General features: G+C 40.1%; 2 protein-coding genes across 2 annotated transcripts; one reads left to right on the top strand and one right to left on the bottom strand.

The window, feature by feature from the left end:
- Positions 1-6,389: 6,389 nt before the first annotated feature.
- Positions 6,390-7,627, top strand: LOC115687148 (uncharacterized). The gene is made up of 2 exons (XM_030612621.2): positions 6,390-6,620; positions 7,107-7,627. The coding sequence occupies exons 1-2, from the start codon at positions 6,523-6,525 to the stop codon at positions 7,399-7,401; spliced, it is 393 nt and encodes a 130-aa protein (XP_030468481.2). The 5' UTR covers positions 6,390-6,522; the 3' UTR covers positions 7,402-7,627.
- Positions 7,628-21,322: 13,695 nt separating this feature from the next.
- Positions 21,323-22,731, bottom strand: LOC115687220 (metalloendoproteinase 4-MMP). Its single transcript, XM_030612701.2, has one exon. The coding sequence runs from the start codon at positions 22,623-22,625 to the stop codon at positions 21,537-21,539; it is 1,089 nt and encodes a 362-aa protein (XP_030468561.2). The 5' UTR covers positions 22,626-22,731; the 3' UTR covers positions 21,323-21,536.
- Positions 22,732-23,584: the final 853 nt, after the last annotated feature.

Below are 23,584 nucleotides of genomic sequence, written 5' to 3'. Positions count from 1 at the left end.
TATGTCGGTTGAGAAATGAATAAGACAATCTTTAGACTCCAAGATTGAATGAATTCATTTTGCTCAGAAGAATTCATATAAGTAGCATTACTAGAAAGTAAGACTACACATTTGGATTGGGATAATCTTATGTCCAAAGAACTTAATCAATGTAATTATAAAAATTTTCAAAGCCAAGAAAGAGAGTTCGTGAAATTTTGAAAATATTTGAAGATTTTTGGTAAAATACAAATCTGAAAGACTTCAATTCAAAACAAAGAAATCCTTAAAAGTAATGAAGTAATTTTAGAAATCTTGAGTTAAAAGAATAGATCATCTACAAACAAAAATTTGCAAAAACCATAACCACCTCTTATAAAGTTAGCCATAACAGGATCTTTATGTTTTGAAACATAACGCTTCAAATAACAAGCAACGAGGCTCTAATACCAATTGTCGGGGCTAACAATACAACCTAGAGGGGGGTGAATAGGTTGTTGAAGAACTATGAAAAATATTTGCGAAATATCACAAGTTCAACTTCAAACATTGGTAGAAACAGTTTGTAGAAATCAGGTATATGCTGCTGTTTGACAAATCTGATGATGAAGATCAGGTAATGCTAATATTGAAGATAAAGATGATTTGCAAGCAGATATATAGTAGTTTGGTTTTATCCCCAAGCCTACATCTACTCTCAACACTAACAGCCACAATAAAGCTGGAATCCACCAGTAATTTTCAAGAAAAGTTACAATTAGCAAGTACCGGCTTTCCAATAGATCACACTATTAGGACTCACGTACTGCTATTACATCTTGTATACTTCCTCTTATCACTGATTACAAATATCAGCACCACATAGACTGAACATCGACATAATCCCTTACCCATAATTAGGATGTGTAGATCTTTACTAGTTTGTTGATGCTGTTCACTGACAAATCATGTGGAATGACTTGCGATCAATCTTCCAATGATCGTCTTGGCTTCTTTAGCATACAAAGACTTCCAAGGACATCAGCATCCCCGCCAATTCCTCGTCTTTGCTGATTAACTGTATTAGTTTCCAAAGATCTCCAAAGACATCAACATCCCCGCTAATTCCTCATCTTCATTGATTTGACTAAGTCAGCTTCCAAAGTTCTTCAAGGACACCATGCTGGTTCCTCATCTTCACTGAACTCATAAGGACCATTGGTATTGTTATAGTCTTCCACCTCATCTGAAATCAATTGCTGCTCTCAACCGATATCGATGTTGATCTTTTTTGTTCTTCCAAGCATATTAACAATTTCGACTCTACCAAGCTGTGCATCTTCATGGTCCTTCCAAGTTTTATCAAACATCCTCGTTCTAGGCTTGTTCACCATCACAGGTCCATACAACTGTTCACCCGATCTTTGTACCTCCAAGCTCTCACGAACATTCCTGTTCGTCTCGGCTTGTTCACCCTCAATCAAGGTCCTTCTAGATGTTCACCATATTTGAAGATCTTTCCAACTTGTAGATATCTTTAATTACTCAATATCTTGTTCACCTTAGATATCAGCAGAGCATATTGACAGTGGCAGAGCACTCCTCATATCATAACATTTTGGAGCTGTTTGTGATAAACATTTGCATTTCGACTTTTGCATATATCACCCGGTAATACTCAACTAATACACATATTAATAGCCTTTGATTGTCTTTGTCATCTTCAAAACAACATAGGGGATTTGCCCAACAATCACCACATTGGTAATTTTCCCAACAGGTGGAATCTAGAATCTGGAACTTGGAACAAGATTTTATGTTTTTCTTGGTTTATGTCTTCGCGTGATCCTACGGTAATTCTTGGTGTCAGATGACGAGTGTATAATTTGGAACCACTGGTATAAGCTTACATTTTATGACTAAGAATTTTAATTTGTTAATGTTTTATATTTTTTTTGTGTCTAATATAAGTTATGTTAGTGGATTATAGCAGCAAGTTGTGATTATTAAATGTGATGATTTACTACAACTATTCAAATTAATAATACAGATGGAACCAGGGTAGACCATGGAACTGTCCCTAGAACCTGTGACATGGTAAGTTTCAGAGTATGCATGTTCCAAAAAAATGAGGAACTTGTTCCAATGAGTAGGTTCCAGGTTCCAAGTGGAACCTGTACGAAACCTGGAACCATTCACCTCTACTGGGCACAGCCTTTGTGCACCCGGGCTTGGGTTCCAAGGCATCGGGCATAGGCACTGAGGCTTCGAGCTCGGCCTTGGTGTACCTGAGCACAGGTACCGGGCTCCCAGGCACTAAGGTCCCAGGCTTGGCCTTGATGGACCTAGGCGCAGGCGTCAAGCTTTGGGGCACGAGCACTGGGGTCCTGGGCCGGGCTTCGATGGATCCAGAAACTAGTGTTGAGGTTTCTGTGCAAGCACCGATGCAAAATCATATTTTGGAAAATGATTTGCGACTTTTTAAAGAGGAAATTATTTTCCTGAATTTAAGCATAAATTTTTATTGATTAGGAAAATATTTTCCGTTGACTTAGTTTTCTAAGCGAACCAAACGTTGAAAAATATGTTATTGAAATTTTTTTTCCGTGAAACAAACAAAGCCGAAGTTTCAATTAAAAGGTAAAACTATTGGAGAAATGAAAATATGTTGCATTTCACAAAACAGATAGTAAACAACTTTTAACTCTTTAGCTAATTTGTTACTAGCTTAATAATCTTTTAAATAGGACAATAGCTCTTGATTTTTTTCAATTAATTCAATATCTCTTTATTTTAGGATAATATATACATTACGTTTCTTTCCTTAATAATCTCTTGTGATAAGTCAATAGTGTGTAAGTTTTCAATGGATATTCAATGTTACCAAAATAGTAGTAGACACAACACTCGATTGAAATCACTTCAGCTATACCAAAGTAAATTTTTTCTAAAGTATGAAATAGTTGCTCAACATTCCTCATAGTTCCCAACTAGAAGCCCCATCAATCATCCTTGTGGAAAAGAATTTTTTTTTTTTTGCTCAAAGAGTCAAGAAACTATATAATTATGAAATTAGCCACATTAAACAATTAATGGTCATTTTGCAAACGGCTAAGAAGTTTTGCATATTTTCGATTCTAAACTAATAATTTTGCCTTGTCGAATATTTCTTTAAATTGAGGGCAAAACAGCCCTTTCGAATAATTTTTAAGGAGAAATTGCACTTCCTCTTTTCAAATTGACATGCATGGCACATACCAATGAAAAAATTTAAAGAAGACTGACCATCTTAACCAAATGGAAGTTTGGTGGGCAGATTAAATGTATCTTTTTTCGAATTCAAGATTTAACGTGTACCTACCATGCGGTTTATTAGATAAAAGTGGAAATTTCTCTATATTCGTTCACATAAACATGCACTCAAACTTAACTGATGTTAACTGATGGAGGGTAAGCATTTCTAGTGTACTTAAGGACATCTAGAGAAAGATTAATTAGTGTGGCATTATTAAACTAAACAAATAGATACGGGAATCATTTCGAGAATATTTTTATGCCATGCCTTTTCATTCTCAAAATTGACTTTCGTTAGAGGAAATAGACAGCCTTAGTCCAACGCTATCATCATCATCCCCATTGCTTATTGGGGCGAAGATGATTGAAATATTATTGGAAGATCCAAGGGTTTGACCCAGATTAAAGTTAATCATCACAAAAGTTTAATTAGTACCAACTCTCCGTGGGATTCACTTTTTATGTTTTTTGGGCAAAAAATGGTTCTTTTAAATGGTGGTATAATTGTCCAAAAAGTCTTAAATCTATTGTACCAATTTAGTCATAAACCTTTCAATTGTACCAATTTAGTCATAAACTTTTTGATGATTTGCCAATTTGATCTTAAACATTTCAATTGTGTCAATTTAGTTATAATCCTTTGAAGTTTTACAAATTTAGTACTATACCCATTATTTGGATAATTGGCTGAAAGGACTACATTAAAAAATTGTCAAAATGTTTATCACTAAATTGACACAATTGAAAGGTTTAGGACTTAGTTGGCCGCCATATATTAAATTTATGACTTTTTGGACAATTTTCTTTTTAAATGGTACTAACATGCTATTTCTACGCAGGTTTCGGACTTTACAAGGGTACATGATGAGTTGATCGGATCTAATTCAACTCGAACCCGAACAATTAGAAGTATGGTTCGTTGTTATTTGATAAAAGAATTCCAAATTGTTAATAAAATACATAGAAATATGATCTCCAGCCTCTATTCAAATTATCCTCTGACCACAACCATCTCGTAGATGAAATGGGTCTATTATAAGTCTAAATTCACGATCAAAGTCGTGAATGTGAGCACACGAGGTGAAAAGAGAAAATCGCGAGTCAACCTCGTTTGTGACTCGCGATTAAAATGCAAAGGCCAACTATGACATAAGCATCAAGACAACGATGTAAATGGTTCGACATATACGAGGTACAATGATAACTACATCAATACATTATCAAATGTGACAATTACCTATGGGAAGTGTTGGAGCTAACAATACAATCTAGAGGGGGTGAATAGGTTGTTTGAGAATTATGAAAAATATTTATGAAAAATAACAAGTTCAACTTCAAACATCGGCAGAAACATATTATAGAAATCAAGTGCTTGTGCTGCTATTTAACAAATAGTGATTATTACGAACAGGTGAAGCTAATAGGGAAGAGATAGTAGATATCGCAAGCATATATATAGTGGTTCGACTTTATACTCAAACCTACATCCACTCTTAATACTACTAGCCACAATAAGGCTGGAATCCACTAGTTATTTTCAAGACAACCTACAATCCGCAAGTATTGCCTTTCCTATAGATCACACTATCAGGACTCAAGTACTGCTATCACACTTGTACATTTGCTCTTGTCACTGATTACAAACATTTGCATGACCTAGACATTAACATCGGGAGTAAACAACAACTAACAACAAAATAGAGCAAAGAAGAAGAATCAAAATACACAACTCATCCTGTTCGTTTTTCTTCCAACCTAATTATTTCTCTTGGACTCAATATATAGCTAGCCATCTTCAAATACCATTGCCCATCGAAATCGTCAAGTAGCCGTTGGTTCTACCATTGCCAGCAGTAGGTCGTCGACAAAAATTGTCAGAGCGGCTCCCAACGTTTCTCTGACAATAGCAATTTCCCAAAATATTGTCGGTGTCAGAGTCTGTCCTTGTTCATTATTGCCAAAACTACTCCATTATTTGACGATGGCCTTGGGCCTCACCCAGATCTGTAGAGGGCTACCTTGTCCGCGGTCGGCAGGTCCACGAAGGCCTTGGGCAAAGGCCCTTGCGGCCTTGTTGTGGTTGCCGGCCATCCTGAAAAGAGAAAAAAAAGGAAAAAAATAATAAATATAGGGATAAGTGCATTGGAAGTCCTAAAACTTATGAAGTTTTAAACCTTTTAAAAAGTGCAATTAAGTCTCAAAACTTATCCCAAAAGTGTAATCGAGTTCTAAAACCTTAAAAAGTGCAATCAAGTTCTAAAACTTATCAAATTTGTCCGATCAATTCCTTCTATTGATTGCACATTTTGAAAGTTTTAGTATTCAATTGTACTTTTGTAACAAATTTTAGGATTTGATTGCACTTTTTGAAAGTTTCAGAACTCAATTGTACATTCGTAATAAGTTTTAGGATTCGATTGCACTTTTTGAAAGTTTTAAGACTCAATTGCACTTTTATGACAAGTTTAAATACTTCGAGTGTAAATATCCCTAAAAGAAAAGTAAAAAAAATTCAAAAAATTATTAAAATAGTACTATAAAATGTCCGCGTCAGCGCCAACCGTGCCACGTAAGATGGCCGGCAACCACGTTGGTGATTTCTAGTCAAAGTTGGTCGGATGGATTTAATTGGCAAAATATGATAAAGTTTAGAACTAAATTTGTCAAATTAAAAGATTTCAATACATTATACTTATGACTTTTTTTTGGTACTTTCCTCCTGTGAGAACTTACTATAAGAATTCAATTTGAAAAGGTGATGGAATGGACACAGACCAATCGGATTATAAAAAGAATATGATGGTGGAATCTGTGATCATTCCGTGCTCAACTGTGCAGATCACACTGCTTTTTGAAACTTACTTTATCATTGGGATTTAGTAAATGAATCTACGAAGAATAAAAAGATTTAGTCTATATAAGTTAGTGAAAAACAGCACTGCAAGCGACCAGGGGTCACTTTTCCGGGTCATATTATATATCTATTCTCTTCTAGATCACTTCCATAAAAATAACTTCTTTAACCGTATGTTGGAATTAGCACCACCGACCCGAACCCCTCTCTCTTTCTTTCTCTGTGCATATATATACATATATATTTACATATACGTATGTATGTATATGTGACGTCTCATTTGGACTTCTCTGTTTCATATCATTCTTGGGTTTTCTTGCTTTCTATCGTTTCCCATCGCCATCTTCATACTCAAATAATACTCTCTGCCTGCCTCCCTTCCTCCCTCTCTCTCTCTCTTTCTGAGAAATCAAGAAATGGTGGATCATCCGGCGGTGTGCTGCATGTGCGGCGACGTCGGCTTCCCGGAGAAGCTCTTCCGCTGCAGCCGGTGCTGCAACCGCTACCAGCACTCGTACGGATCTCTTTCTCTCTCTCTCTCTCTCTCATGAATGTTGTCTGCTTCATTTACATGCACTGTGTGTAATCCAGAATGATTTCACGCCCACAGACGTCAACATCCTCATCTGTTTCTTCGTTCCATATTGGATGGCTACTTGTAACTGAATTCTTTGCTCTCTCGTCGTTCCAAACCACCACCCGCCGCCGCCACCCGCGGCCTGCCGCCTCGGTCCTCATGTCTACTTGGACCGCCCAGTCGCCTCACTTATTAAATATACCAATATGAACAGCAAGAAAATATTCGCTTTTGCTTGATATTGATTGAAAGCAAGCAGTTGATTTTTTTTTCTCGAATGATGCTCAAGATCGTATATTGAGTTATTCATGTTGGCAAAAGAAGATCTTTTTGTTTTATTGATATCGAATCCACAAAAAGATACCCATTATTTGAGGATTATGATTGATGAAATTTCTGATCTACAGCTGCTATGTATTGCAGGTATTGCAGTAACTACTGTAGCGAGTCATCGGAGCCGATCGAGCAGTGCGACTGGTGCCAAAGCGAGCTCAGGAGCTCGTCAAGACACCGCGGCAGCTCTTCTCGGAAAGTGGCGGCTGGGAACGACAGCGGGGTCACGAAATCAGAGTACTCCGGCGGCGAGAAGATAAAGCAGCAACATCGGGACGACGCCCCCGCCCCCGTCGAGAAGGGAACCGTGAGGAACCCGGGCGGCGCGCCGTCGCCTCGCACGGCGACGCGCAGGTACAAGCTCCTCAAGGATGTCATGTCTTAGTGAGAGACGAGCAACCTCGGTACAAACACCACATACTATGTTCAAGATTACCCTTTTGTTTTCAGTGTGTCATCTTATGTCTGTTTTGATCATTTCAGTGTTTTTTTTCTTTGAAAGAATGATCACTAGGTTTTGTGTGGGCAGCTTGGGTTGATTTCGAGTTAGTGGATAAGAAATTGTGATGTAATGGGTAAAAATAGCGGAATTATTCAATAATCCTCTCAAATTAACTCAATTTTACTCTTCTAAAATCATGAGGCATTAATTCATTTTAGTAACTTAAATTTAACAACTAATTAACACAAAGTAGATCGATTGGAATAATCAATAAGCAAAAGAGAACAATTACAACTTCGTTAATCTCACTCTAATGTTTGACCAAAAAAAAAATCATTCTAACGCGTGAACGATGAGAGCGTGTGACTATTTCGTTTGACTAAAAAACAAGACCAAAAAAAAATTGACTAAAAAATGTAATAATTCCAGAAGACTTTTCTTTTTCTTTTGGTCAAAACTGGCTTACGGGCCAACAAGGTTAGAGCAGCAAAGACCAAATTGCCTATGCAAATACCATTCGCTATCTTGTCTACAAGTCCTCTTTTAAGTATTCGAGTGACCACAACTTTGCATGTCATAGATTTTCGAAAAACAAAATTAATCTAGGTACGTGTCGAGATTCTATACATGTATTAACTATCATGCCTTAAAAATCGAACATTTTGCTTACATTATATTATACTTAAGGAAGGTTTTGAGGCATTTATTGATACGGCCCTCTCTTTTTTCAACAAAATAATTTGGTGGGTGTAAATTAATGAGAAAACCTTATTGTGGTGCGATAATGGAAGAAGTGCAGGAGCAGCAATCCGGCGACCTAGGTTTACTTCATGGACGAGGTTTTTTTCTGAAACCAAGTTCGGTCTCTCTGTCGCTGTCGCGACATGGTCTCATCGGTTGAGTCTGTTGAGGAGAATTTAATGCACACCTTCGATGCCTTTAGTCCCAAGTATTCATAGTACCTAGCAAAAAAAATATTCACAGTACCTAAAAAAGCTGATAAAAATAATAAAAATATCTCTCAGATTCATTGAAAGCATTAATGGCTGGGTCCTCAACGATCCTGATCTTTAGAGACGAAAAAATATGAGGAGGAAATTAAATACGTCAATCGAAAGATAGAGGTGAAATATGAATTACATTTTTACTGCAATCTGTATATAGTTTTGTTAGTCTAGAAGTCATTTGGACCGTCGATGTCATTGTTGATGCGGGTCTCGTTATCTTTATCATATGTAGAAAACGGTTGTTGAGAACACCCGATATCTACTCCATAAGATAAGCATAAGCTATTGATTACTTTTGTTTGATACTCACCATATAAGCCGTCATGGTTCACATTTGTATTATCAGTCGATGCACGAGTAATTAATCTTTGAATATTCATTAATTACTTTGCAATGATCTTGAAGAATGATGTTCGTATAATTTTTGCAATTTCTATAATATTAAATTTCAAAAGGCCTACTCTAGCAATGGCTATACATTTGGCGACTTTCTTTAACTATAATAATGAAGACCCAAAAGGAAGGAAACATGGTGGTGATTATCAAAAGGCATTCCCACTGTCTAATTATTTTAACATATTGAGATGTGAATGGATAAGTTAGTGTACCTAGAATAAGTAAACGATATCAATTAATTACGGCTTAAACGTGCAAAACCTAATCATAACTCAAGATTGTGTGTGTGTGTGTGTATAACTCGAGGATGTGTCATATGCTTTGTCCATATCACAACATCCCCATTTTGAATTACTTTGGGGTCCAGTTTTGTCATCTTGTCCGCGGTTTTTTGATCAATACAGGATGAGGCGTTTTGCATGCATCTGTAGAGATTAGCTGAATCAAAAGATTCAGATACTACGTGTTATAGAAAGACACTTCTCATTATACGAAAGTTAATAGGGTCGTGAATTTCTTAAATGCAGAAATCCATAAGTATTAGTGAAAGAATTTCTTTAAACCCATCAGGCAAATGCATTAAAGAAGGGAGAACTCGTAAATGAACGAAAAGAAGCATAAGAAATTAAAACTACATTCGGTTTTGTCATCATATGAACATCGTATACAAGTTTTTTCAATACATTAAAAGGTGCAAACTGCTTCAATGAGGTCCGAACTTAGAATGAGGTTAAAAGTGATTATAGCATCTTTGAATTCATTACTACATTGGATGTATGGGAACGTTGTGTGAGTGTATTCTAGTTCATGCAAGAAATATTTTCCTTAGAATGCGTGAGTAATTTTTTCCATGTTAATTCTTTTTATCATAACCTAATGACATGGATATGGGGACCTAGCTATCTAAAGCCTCGTAGGACACTTTGTAAGCCCTATGTATAGGTTAAGTTCGGTCTTTGGCCTTTACAAGTGACTCTGACTCAAAGCAGTTCGTACGCAGTTGGTGGGATTTGAACTGGAGACCTCTAATTCCTAAGCTAAAAAAATTTCGACATCTCAATCAATTGTGGCAATTTGGGGTATAAAACCACGAGAGCCAATCAAACAATTTACGGAGAAAAAGTAATTTTCAACCATCATAAGATTTTAAAAAGTTGTGATTTACAAATATTTAAGGAAAATTACTAACTACAAGATTGCCAATATTACTATTGGTTAGGGGAAATTACGACATGTAAGGACAATTGCTCGCTAATAGGGTCTCTAAGTTGACGAACTGTGTGGGAAAGGTAATTATAAGTTTCTAGAAATAGGAAAAAATTTTACTATAAATTCAGCTTGATTACGATATTTTTGGAAAGTTACGAAAGCTAGGATATTCAACCTCACTAGACTTCAAGGAAAATTACTATATGGGAAGGATAAATGCTAACTTGTCATTTATAAGTACAAATTGAGGATAATTACTATGCATAGCTACCATCAATGACGACGATTTGAGGTATTTATTATGTTATTGGTGAATTACTTAATGCAAGCAATTTCATGGTAGAAACTCTATAGACAAATTATCGTTCTTAAAGGTAGATTACTAATGGGGTTATGGTAAAGATCGATGGACATCTGAGACAAGTATGGTGTCTCGCAACATGGCCCTTCTCTCGGCTTTCTGAAGGGACAGTTTCTTATTTTCAGACACCATTAACCTACACCAAAATGCTCTCATGCTTCAAAAACTTCATGATCCACAAGATCTATAGAGTGACAATTGCAGAGCATCATGCCTCAAGGAAAGAAAGAGGTGTTTTAGTTGGCCATGGAAGAGTGTATATAGACTCAAAACACTTTAAACTCTTATTTAACTTATGGAAGAGGTGAGCCTTATACAGTGAAGGCCCTGAGCATTATGGACCTTTTAAATGACTCAAACACGGGAGCACATGCAAGACGCTTTCACTGATTGAGGAACAAAAATGCAAACTTTTATAGATGGAAGGATAATAACAAAAGCACTTTGGTCAAAGGCAGTGGCTGACGATACACAGTGTGATAAGATAAAGAGAGAACAAGTTTGATTATTACATATTAGTTATGACTATTAAACTTAAAAATTGTTATCTTCAAATGCAACCAACCTTACTGTGCTTTTAAGCAATATCAAAAGATTTACGGCTAAAAGAAGGGACCGGTCCGGTTTTCTATCTCCCGGGACCCTCCTCGAAGCACCCTAAAACCACTAAAATTTTCACAATGTGGAGGGTGAAATGCAGAGTTACCAAGCGCTAGTTCAGTGAACAAGGAGAGAATTATATAAGTGGTGGTCGTTTCTGGACCACTCGTTCAGGTCAACACCACATGATGCTCCTTCAATGCTGTCTACTCTTTCAAGGTGTTATGTCCATCGGTGGATCAAGAAAGTACGCCGAAAAGCTCGTCACATAACTTCTCTTCCTGTCCTTCTCTCTGTCCCCTTTCACCAGTCCAACATCCATAACCATGTGGTCCCAATCGGCAAACAAATCGACCAATGAACATGCACTGATTAACATGCCTAGGTAGTAAAATTAATCTAAGTGCTCGATGAGGCCCGAACATACTCACGAGATGGCGGCACCAGTGTACGTGCTCGAGTCATCCTTCCTGGCTAGTGAAACTAGTCGAGCGCTCCACAAGATGTTAATATTTCAATGCGTGAGGAAAAAGGCGGAGGCAATCTATATAAATATATTACTATAGACTAGTACAAAGGTATTGCGCTTATTGTTTGCCATGTGGAGTTCTAATATATCCTGTCCTTGTGCTTGTAAAGAACGGGTTTCTTGGACTCTCCACTTCTATAAGTGCCAACTAGGGCATTTTGAAAATTTCTTAAATATTTACCATGTTATCATCTCACAGTTATGATTCCTTAATATTTCTATTGGCAGCTTAGGACCTTCCTAATCCCCATTTGTAATCATATTACAAAAAAATAAAATTATGACTCCTCTCTTTGATGCTTTCCTTATTTTGGGAAAATGACTAAAAGTCATAAATCAATAGTACGGCGGCCAATTTAGTTCTAAACTATTTAATTTTTTCAATTTAATCCTAAACATATTTGCACGATTAACGCAGACAAATTTTTCAATATTTTATTTTAATTTTCTGAATTTTTTATTTTTTTATTTTTTTTCTTTTCTTTTGTTTTTCTTCGCGCTTTTGGCTGGCGGGTTGTCGGGGCCATGGTGATGGTGAGATGAGGGTCATGATGCCCTCACCTGGATTTGGGTGAGGGCCCGATGCTCTCTCTTGTGGGCGGCGACCCTGTCGATTGCAAATCCAATGAAGGAAAAAAAGAAAAAAGAAAAGAAAAGGAAATGAAAAATGCTATTAAAATTGTCCATATCAGCGCCGGCTATGCCATGTAGGACAGCCGGCGTCCACGTCAGCGATTTCTTGCTAAAATTGGCCGAATAGACTTAATTAACACAACGTGAAAAGGTTTAAGAGTCAATTGGCAAAATTGAAAAGGTTAAAACTGAATTGGCAAAAATGTAATATGTTTAAGACTTTTTGAATAACTTTCCTATTATTAGGATGAAATAAGTCACTTGTTTAAAATAAAATAAGAAACTCATTCACAAACATGTGCGAAAATATGATTTCTTTACACCTCAATAACCATTCCATAGATAAATTTCATTTGCACGTGTGGATTATCAATAAGAAAAAAAGTGCCATTTGATGGTAAACAAAAAAACTCTTTTTCTTTCTCCATCTCAATTTCGTTGTTCTTTGTCTGCACATGCTAGTCTCACTTCGATGAGACCTAGTTTGAAGACGAAGTAAAGACCGGTGCATATGACGAAGCAAAACTTAACTCCCCTCCATGTGTTTATGCTGTCCACCACCAGGACCTTTTCCTTATCTTTCTCCCCAAACTACGCATTGCCACCACAACGTGTCACATGCTTACATTTCGATGGCATTTGACTACCCAGAAAAAGCATCATGTGTCACATGCCTCGCTTGGCGTGAATCACACGCACGCCACCCACGACTGATTAGCATTCAAAATCACGAAAAGTGACTGAGGAAAAAGAGTCATTAACTAGGAGAAAATATTAGGTGCATTCAACACTCCACGTGGGATATGCATTGAACCATCCACTGATGGACACGTGGCTATAATGGGCCCACTTTTCAGATATTTTCTCTCTCCTTCGTTACTCTCTCTCCTCTCACCATTTTCTTCCTTTTCTTTTTGCCTTTTGAGGCGCCATGGACGACGTTTTGTGGATTGAGCGTCACCGGCCAGCCATGGACGACCCGCTCACCAGCACGCCGACGCAGTGGCGACCGCCATCAAGGCGGCCTATGCTGAGCTTTAGTTGGCCTAGAGCCCGTACAACAGCGAGGAGATTCAGCAGGCGGACCAAGCCATCGTCGATGAACTGAAGCAGATTTCGGAGCGCGAGGTGGAGATGGAGGACCTACGAGATCACGGTGAAAAAGATGGAGGCCGAGGAGGAGTGCAAGGAGTCGAAGATCTCCGCGTGGAAAAGGAAGCTCGACGAGCTCGTCTCCGAGAACAGGTCATCGGAGAAGAATCTCTACGCGAGCGGTCGGCAATGAAGGAGCTCATCTCCGAGAACAGGTCATCGACATGCTGGTGATCGGGTCGTCCATGGCTGGCCGGTGACGCTGCAATCTACGAAGCGTCGTCCATGCCTCGAAAGGCAAAAAGAAAAGCAAGAAATGGTGAGAGGAGAGAGGAATAATTGAGGAGAGAGAAAAGGTCTGAAAAGTAGGCCCATTATGGCCACGTGTCCATCAGTGGATGGTTCAATGCATATCCTACGTGGAGTGTTGAGTGCACCTAACAATGCGTGCCTAGACTCAATAGGATTTTTACAGAGCGTCGTGTATCTCTCTACCTAATAAAGCTTGGATAAATGTTATTGCTTTGATTTTGGTCGCCGTTGGAGTTATTGTTTTTATTTGAGAGCCTCTTCTTTTAAAAGTGAACTTTGCACAATTCTCCTTTTTAATTAATTGAGACGCAGCAAATGATGACCCAAGATTGAATTTATAACACATTGCTAAATTCACTTCATCTACTACAAACCCTAACGAATTCTCTCCCTTCTCTCTCTATCCTACATTGTACCTGCCCGAAAGTATAATAAAAAGAAGTAAGCTATTACATTGTAGGAGACAACATGTGTAGAAGATCCACTGAAAACCCGAGTTCAAGGAATGTGAGATACTTTGATTCTCATTTTCACCTGTAAATTCAACCAACACGTGGAATTGACGAAAAGAAATACAGGCATAATCAACCAAAGCAAAATCTAAATTCGACTACCGACTTCGAAGATTTGACACGCAAAACCTCAAATATCATGTGAAGGGAAATCATAAATATATAAAATTTGTTGGAATTTCGTACTCAAGCAACGTGGATAATTTAATAACACATGCTCATAAGAGCCGCCGGTGTCGTCGTCTCCTCCATCTTGTCATCCCTTGAATCTCGGTCCCCATTTGTCAGTTGATGTCAATTTCCTCACAAATGGTGGTACTTCAAACTATTTTTGGTACTTCCCACGTATACAATAAAATTCAACGAAAATTACTAAAAATGTCCAAACCTACAATAATTGTTCCAATTCAATCATAAATCATTTTTTTTTGACAATTCAATCGTAAAATTTTTGCATTTGTGTTAATTCAGTCCATTTAGCGTATTTTGCTCAGAAATCGTTGACATAAACGTCGACCGTCCTACATGGCACAATTGAAACTGACGTAGACAATTTTTTACAATATTTTAATTTTTTTCTTTTTCCATTTTTTTCTTCCTTTCTTTCTCTAGCTGCCAGACCTCGACGATCCGGCGACTGGCCAAAGACAAGGGCCGGCCGGCTATTGCCAGGGCAAGCTCGCCCCGTCATTGCTAACAAGAGTAGCCACTGGCGTCGTCCCCTCCATCTTGTCCTCCCTTCAATCTCGGTCCCCATTCGTCATGTCAATTTCCTTCCAAATGGGGATCCTTCAAACTATATTTGGTATTTTTCACGTATACAATAAAAGGTTCAATAAGTTATAAGCGATAATCGCACTCTCATTATGGAGTTTTTTTTGCCACTAATTATGGAGTTTCAGTTTTTTGCGGCTGAAAAGACATTGGCCCTTCTCTCTGCTCGTGACACGTGGATTACATTAACGTCAAAATTATGTCAACTCGGACCCCAATAATGTTTAATCTCCCCTTTTCTTAGTCCGTGACGTCACTGATGATGGACACTGATATGATCTATCTATATCTCAAGACATTATTATTATTATTTTAGGAGATCGTGATATCCAATTTTCATTCGGATGCTGAAAGTCAACCCACAAACATCATGGTCTTATAAAATGTATATGTCGGTCAATTTAAGATTTTTTTTATAACATATTGTATTGCTCTTTGTGTGCGTGGTAAAGACCATGATGATAGCAACGATGATTAATAATATATTGCTGTGCAAAGTGCGAGGAGGTCAAGGTCTCAAGCCATTAAGAAGTCGTAACTTATTAATAAACGAATTAGTCACACGTATATGTTATTATATACTAAAATTCATGTATTTTTGTTCTAAATTTAAAACTGTCGATGTAAATTTTTTCTTTCAAAATGGTCTCTCTATTTTAGTCTTATGAACGAGCTTCACCCACATGCTGATATTGACATTATAATGTTGATTTCGACCGAAGGAGTACATCTATGTTGTCTTTGTGATCTTGTATTGGCTGAACCCAATGCATGTGTCGCGACCGAACTCCCGAGCCCTTTTTTATCGAACATGCAAAAAAGGGGGGCTCGCCTGGTACGTGCTAAGTCTAGGTTCGGGACTTAACTCGGGCTCTCCCAAGCCCATACCATATCGCGACTTAGGGTTTAAGTTTTTAACATGCAAGTGGTTTATATCAAGGAGTCGCCACTAATCGATTTGGGGTGGGTCGATTAGAAACCCAAATAGGGTGATGGGAGAATCACCCTATTCCTGCGAACCAGAGATTAACTGAATTCGGGGACTTGGTTACACTAGTTGGATAACTAATGCCCTTTCGGTACCTTTTTACCCTGTTCATTTTTTAAAACATTTATCAAGCAGTTTGGATTGATTTTAGGACCTTTCTCCTAACATGTGAGGTGATCAAGCGAGTGCATAATCAGAAATGATCAGCAGTCAGGAACACAACAATTCATGCAGCCTAAGGTTCTAACCTTAACTAAGTCAGATGACATTCAAAACACAACTCATGCGATTGTATTAAAAACATGCATAATAATACGGCGATAATAAAAATAACATGCAAAATATTAACGCGCAATCTCAGGCTTGTCTAATTTAAATAAGACAATAATATGCATAATAATATAGCAATAAATTAAAAACTTAGATATAACATAATTAAAAAAAATTAATTTTTTTTTTCGAAAAGAAAAAGAAAAAAAATAATACATAAAAAAATTTACTTTTTTTAAATTTTTATTATTATTACTTTTTTAAATAAAATAAAATAAAAATATAATATTTGGGCGGCTTTCTGGCTATTCCGTGGGCGACGGCGATGCTGCTGGTTGTCCTTCCTGCTCCGGCGTGGCCTCGGTTTGCTCTCTCTCTCTCTTTCTTTTCTCTCTGTGTCTCTCCCTGCTCTGTTTTCTCTCCAAAAATGGCCGACCGGGGCTGCTTCCGGGGGTTGCCGGTCGGCTTGCTGGTGATGACGAGGCCGGCTGGGACCTGCAAGACCCTCCGAGGCTCCTCTCTCTTCTCGGTTTCTCTCTGATTCTCTCCGGCCTCTCTCGGACTCTCTCTCCGTTTTTCTCCAAAAATGGCCGACCCACTCTCTCTCTCAAAACGGCCGACCCGGGCCTCTCTCTCTCTCTGGCTATTTATAGCTGGCGACGGACCCCCTCTGCTCCTCTGCATCGGCGTGACGACGGCCTGCACCGGCCTACGCCACCCCGCGACTTTCGTGGCCATGGCAGGCCGGTCCGTCGGCGTGCTCTCTCGGCCTTCCTCTGGCCAGATAGCGACGGTGAGGAGCGGCGCCACCGTGCGTCACGCTTCGGTCGCGCACAGGGGAGAACAGGGGAGGAGAGAGCGACCGGCGCAGGGGGAAGGAAGGAAGGAAGAAGGGTGGCGCCGCCCAACCAGTGAGAGGGGAAAAAAAGAAAAGAAAGGAAAGGGCGGGCCCGCAAGGAAAAAAAAAGAAAAGAAAAGGGGCCGGCCCGGGGAAAAGGAAAAAGAAATGGGCGGGTCGGCCGACTCACCCGGCCCGACTCGAATTTTTTTTTTTAATTAATCTTCTTTAATAGACCCTATTAATGCAAATGTGCCTAATTTCTATACGCAATGCATTTGAATAGAAATATTTTTTTGTTTTAGGAATTAAAGAAAATTAATTTCTAAATTTTGTGTAATTAATTTTGGGCAAATTAAAAATAGGTGTCAACAGCATGTAAGTATAATTTCAAATCTGGAACTTACATGATGCCAAATAGATCACACATGAGCGCATATATATATATGTAATACGTTGTTTCTCGTAAATTTTTAAGAAGACGATGAATGAAACATGCATAAATGGAAGGTAGCCTCCACCAAAATCGGTCACACCACAGTCCAGGAGAACAAAGAATCAAAAGGACAATTGTGTCAGCAAAAGACAATCATATATATTAAAAAATCAGAGAGAATGGATAGACTAGGGTTTCCAAAACCCAAAATTCAGTCCTTTTATGTGGAGGCGCTAGTGTCGAGCTGTAGGGATCGGTGTCTCAAACCCAATTGCCAAGCACGATTAGGGCCTTTGACACCCTAACCGAGGGCGGCGATTCATTTTCCGAAGTCCAAATCGCAACCGAGAGTTTGAGTTTTTGGCACTTGCATGTTCATAGAAGGTCGGAGATGGTTGCGCTCCACCACTCTTCTGACCGCAAGCTAGGGCCGCATCAGCCTTGCCAAGCAAACCAAAGCTGAAGAGACCGGACGGGGACCGGGGGTTGACTCTGGTATGAAACACCATCACCATTTTCTACCTTTGCTGAAAAGTATCGAGACCGTTTTGAACATTTTTTCCTATTACAAATCTCTAGTTAATGGCGAAATTGGTATCGTTGGCCCATGGAAGCAACAACATTCATAGATGATTTAGAGACAACGAGCCATTTTAATAAGTAGAGGAGCCATTTTCGAGATGATTTCTAGGCTATCTTTTGGCAACTCGAATTTGCTCAGGACTACTCCGATTGATAAATCCTTACTTTCCCTTGTTAAGTTCTCCATTCAGATTGATGACTTATTTTCGGCAAAAATACACCACAAGTGCATAACTTGTGTACGGCGATCACTTTGGTGCATAACTTTTTCGAATCACTTTGGTGCCAAGTCGGAGAAAAGAGATCACTTTAGTGCCAATTTACGGAAATCCGACGTGGCATTTTTATTAATTTTACGCCGACGTGGCTCGCCGGAGGCTGAGTCGCACGATCGTATTTTTAATTTTAAATAATTTTTTTAGCGTGTACAATCAGCATTTTTAATTTTAAATATTTTTTCTTTTTTTTCTTCTTTCCTTTTTCTTTTTTTCTTTTCTCCTCGCGGCCGGTTGCGTGGCCGGTCGGCCACCGGCGAAGCCCGGGAAGGGCTAGGCGAGGGCGGCCTTGCCCATGGCCGGCGAGGGCGGCCGACCTCGCCGGCAACAAAAGCGAGCCGGCCTCGCCGGCCCGGGCGGGAGCCTCCCTCGCGCCGCCCGGGTGAGGGTCGCCTCGCTCGACAGCCGCGAGGTCGCCCTCGCCGGATCCGCGAGGGCGACCACGGCTGGCCGGGCGAGGAAGCCCTCGCTGGGCGAGCGAGGGTCGCCCTCGCTGAGTCGGGCGTGGCGACCCTCGCCCGCCCGTGCGAGGGCTTCCCTACGCCGGCGTCAGGGTCGCCCAGCCGGATGCGAGAGGCGACCCTCGCCGGCGCCCGGCGAGGGTCGCCCACGCCCGACTCGGGCGAGGTCGCCCCTTGTCGGATCCGCCGGGCGAGGCGACCCTCGCCGGCGTCGGGCGGGGTCGCCACGCCCGACTCGAGCGGGCGACCCTCCTCGGCCGGCGCCGGGCGAGGGCGACCCTCGCCGGCGTCGGCGAGGAAGCCTCGCACGGGCGAGCGAGGTCGCCCTCGCTGAGTCGGCGTGGGGCGACCCTCGCCGACAGCCGGCGAGGTGCTTCCTCGCCCGGCACGCCGAGGGCTTCCTCGCTCGCCGACGCGGCGAGGGGCGACCCTCGCCGCGTCGGGCGGGCGCCTCTGGGCCGGCCTCGCCTGTCGCCGGCGAGGTTGGCGCCCTCGCCGGCCATGGGCAAGGCCGCCCTCGCCCAGGCCTTCTTCCCGGCTTCGCGGTGGTCGGCCGGCCACCAAGGCGACCGCCCGGCGATGGGAGAAAAGAAAAAAAAAGAAAAGAAAAAGGAAAGAAGAAAAAAAAAAAAGGAAAAAAATATTTAAAATTAAAAATGCTGATGTACACACCTTTGAAAAAAATTATTTAAAATAAAAAATGCTGACTATACACGCCGACTCAGTTCCCTCCGGCGAGCACGTCGGCGTCAAAATTAATAAAAATGCCACGTCGAATTTCCGGCCAAATTGGCACTAAAGTGATTTCTTTCCTCCAACTTGGCACCAAAGTGATCCGAAAAAAAGCTATGGCACCAAAGTGATCGCCGTACACAAGTTATGGCACTTGTGGTGTACTTTTGCCACTTATTTTCTCATGTTGTTCCATGATGGAAATAGCCAGGTATGATAAGTGTAAAGAAACACACGACTTCTAATTTTAGTTTTCGACTTTCATTTTTTTTCTTTTAACATTGAGGTTTGACTTTTATTTAGTACTATAGAACTAATACATTCGAAGATATACGCAAATACCAGCATTTAATTAGTTTAGTCATGTGATTTTATTTGCCCCGGTTTTTTTTGGAAATTTGAAATCCTTCCTTTTTTTTGTGTGTTTTGGAACACCCTCGGGCAGGCCGACGTTGAGAACAGCGTTCCCTTTTTGTCTCGAAGGCCCATTTTCCTTTCGATAATCATCACAAGTGGCTACTTGCAGCTAGTAACATCGAAATGTCATTTTTCTCGCTACAAAGATTCAACTGTCTTTGACTGTGGTGATCCAATCTTTTGATGAACGCTTGGTACTTCCGTTTGTCTCGTGCTAGGCGTAGAGATCACTTATTTTCCTGGCCAAATAGAGATTATATTCATAGTCAAATGAGTAAGTACATTATAAAAACAGAGACAAAGTGATGGGTGATAAAGACCCAGAAACATATAGGAAAACATACGGCCATGGATGCCCGAAGCAAACTAACATGAGCTAAGCCCTATCTTTCGTTTTTTTTTTCTTTTTAACTCGCTTCGCTCATTGACGGTCCTCCTCAATATATTCTCTTGATCCCGATGACGTCCCATCCATCGCCCCACCGCAACACCTGCCCGTGTCGGACTTGGATCCACAACTCTTATCGGATGTCGACCGGGTTATTGAATATGATTCTGATGCGGATCCTTCCCTAGATCCAACTTGATGTTTGCGTTTGAATCCCTTTATTTTGGGCCTCGGATTTTCACATTGGCTCACCATGTTCACTCTCCTTGTGCACAACGCTACATTTCAGATGATGAGCTTATAAGTGCAACTCTTTTTATTTTGTAGATGATCCAATGGTACAAATGCAGAGGCTTAACTACCCGAAGGCTCGGGGAATACTTTGAAAGGGAACCGATTAAGTCTAGATCTTTTGGCCTATATGGGTGGGTGTAGTACAAAACAATTTGCATACTGTTAGGATGCGATTCGAATAGATGAACTTTACTTTTTGAGCTGGAAATTCTCTGGGATCCCAACTGACAACATCTACACGAGGGTTAGTTTTTTTTTTATTTGGCCCAATTGTCTGGTTTAAATAACAGTCAATGAAACTAAAAGTGTCTTTTCAAGCCAAGGCAATATTCAAGAGTGACCTATCTTGGAAAAATGAACGCTACATCACAAATTATCAAGGATTCCTATCGAAAAAATTAGTGGGAATTATAATCATGAATGGAATTGCAACTATATATATATTCAAACAGTTGGTGCGAGTTTCCTTTTGCAACCATCATGAGTTATTATTATCTATCTTGGATTATGCTTAGGAAGTCACAAGCTCGTTAAATAATGATTTGGTGAAATGTCACTCCGAGTTAGCTATGACATTCTTTTCGAAGCGAAAAAGATAATGAGTCATGATTTTTCCAAACTCCAGGAGGGCAAACACATTGCATATATCACTGGCCACAATTCAATTTAAATGCGACTTTGTATAACATGCCCTAGTGCTTATGCACGCACAAAATTGCACACATTTGTAACTTAAATGATTACAATAGCAAAGAGTCTTGTCTCTACCGATTATTCTTCTAGTTTTATATTTAATTTATCTTTGCTAATACATCAAAACAATCCTTATAGAATCCCAAAACTGAAGGGGAGAAATACAAAAGGAGAAAAAAGAACTAGCACAGCTCACTCCATTCCAAAGCACTTGATGACTTGGAAAGTCTTTTTAGGTTAATTCACACAAAAATAAAGACCAAGAAACAAACACAAAAATCACAAGACGAATAATAGGAAGCAATCGATGCACAATTGCATGAATAAAAGAGATAAAGATGAAGTGAAGCCAATCCAACTAGGTCTTAGAAGGGTGGCCCCCAAGCTCACAGAAGTTTCAGATCTTAATAAAGCTCCAAACCTCAATTTATGATTTGATCCATATAATGCTTGAACTCCCTCTATGTCATCAATGTTCAAATCCACCCTCTTCTCTCTGGGCTTCAAACTTGGATACATCACAGCATCCTTGACCGAGCTATGAGCTAGCCCTAGCAAATGGCCAATTTCGTGCACCGCGACCGATTCTAGATCAACCGCCACCTTGGATTCCTCGGAGATGAAGTCCACTGCCCACCTCTCCGCCGCGTCGAGGTGTAGCTTCCCACTCTCTGGCGAGAACGAATGGGCCAAAATCCCGAGCACCCCATCGAACGGCTGACCATCTCCGTGATCACCGCTATAAAACCCTATTTTGATGTCCGCGAAGCCATAATCATTTGCTTCCCTAAAACTCACCGGAGTGACAGCTGCCCACCGTGCGAAGGCACGTTTAAAAACATGACGGACATCGTTTGAGGTTAAATAGTCGATGAAATGGTTGGGGGAGAAAGCGTAGGTGAGGACGATGGGCTTGTGACGGGTCCACCTAGGTTTTCCGGGAAACAGTACATAGCGTCTAGTCACATGCTTACCATGGGTGAAGTCAGAGACACCGCACCTGGGCTCAAGGATTTGATTCATTGTGTTGATATCGAGCTTGCCCGTGATTGAGAGGCCGAGTTTTGATTGATATCTTATGATGGCTAGTTGAAACTCCAAATCGAACTGGTCGTCGAAACTAGGGTTTTGGAGCGGGAGATAACCGAAGTAATGGAAATATCTCTTGATCTTCGCGACGCCGCATGTATTCAAGCCTCTATCGACATCCCTCTCAGTATCTAGCCCTTTGAAGTTGTTGTCATTTCTCTCAACAGAATTTAGCCACGGAATGTTTGGAGTGAATGAGTAGGTCATTTTGATGGAGATACATAGTGGGAGAGAGATGAGAAAGAGGAGGGAGGACTGAGAATTGAATGTCACGAACATGGTAGTTCTCGGTCATGAGGAGTTGGAGAAAATGGTTTATTATAAAGAATGAGTGTACAAGCTTATGCTTTGGTTGATTTGAAATATGAAAACTGCAAAAAGTGGGAAGATCATAATTCATCGTTATTAGTTAGAAATGTTCCTCTGATGAACACCATCTATTAACCTGGCGCTCAATCATTACAACTTCTCTAGGTCGAGCGAGAGAAACTTGTCGTTGGGAATATGTCACTTTCATCGGATGCAGGTTAACGAACTCACTCTGGCCTTTTCTGATTTCGTTTTCACTTGAAGTTTAGAGAAGGCCCACTCTGAATTACCAAGTCAGTACCGATCGTTAGGCTTCATGATTCCTTTTAGACGTAAGGATGACTCAAGCGAAAAACCTTCGTGAATGCGTCGTCAACTTCAGAAGAGTCATGAACTACTGACTGACTTTGCTTTTGCGTGGGACTTGCAAGAGACTCAAAGCTTATGCACAGTGTGATGGATGCACACCACCTATCTCCTCCTCGTCTTGTGCGGCAATAGGGGTAATCGGATCCAGGCTATCCGGTTCCCACCCAAGAATAGAGAACCGGATCAGAGGGATGGGTTCCCAGTTTCTGGAACCGGTATCAGGTCCGGTTCCTAGGTGGACCAATAGAACTGATGGCATATTCAATTTTTTTTTAATGTTCTTGATAATCAAGATGTTTCTACAATCAGTAAATTACGTATAATATTGTAGGTTTCACAACATAAATTTCAATTTGTGGCAAAATTCGATTGGAATGAGCAACTACTATTGTGTTTTGATTTATTATTGTCATCGTACTCACGATGCATAAGTGAACGTAATTACTCTAGCCTTAAAGAGCCTTTCTTTGTGAAATGGGAGATAGATTATGGTTTTTATTACGGATTTTAAGAAATAAAAATTTAGAAAAAACAAATCGGTCCGATCCAGGTGATCGGGT

Source organism: Syzygium oleosum, unplaced genomic scaffold (assembly GCF_021117445.2).
Source record: "Syzygium oleosum isolate NSW1041296 unplaced genomic scaffold, Sole_v2.1 Sole_v2.15, whole genome shotgun sequence".
NCBI classification, from domain to species: domain Eukaryota; kingdom Viridiplantae; phylum Streptophyta; class Magnoliopsida; order Myrtales; family Myrtaceae; genus Syzygium; species Syzygium oleosum.
The sequence above is the reverse complement of the archived record's forward strand: the minus strand, read 5'-3'. Positions and strand labels throughout refer to the sequence as shown.

Excerpts from the sequence above, each read along its gene's own strand:
- LOC115687148 (XM_030612621.2), top strand. The coding sequence starts at position 6,523 with ATGGTGGATCATCCGGCGGTGTGCTGCATGTGCGGCGACGTCGGCTTC. Across the intron at positions 6,621-7,106 it reads TGCAACCGCTACCAGCACTC|GTATTGCAGTAACTACTGTA; the intron begins GTACGGATCTCT and ends TATGTATTGCAG.
- LOC115687220 (XM_030612701.2), bottom strand. The coding sequence starts at position 22,625 with ATGTTCGTGACATTCAATTCTCAGTCCTCCCTCCTCTTTCTCATCTCT.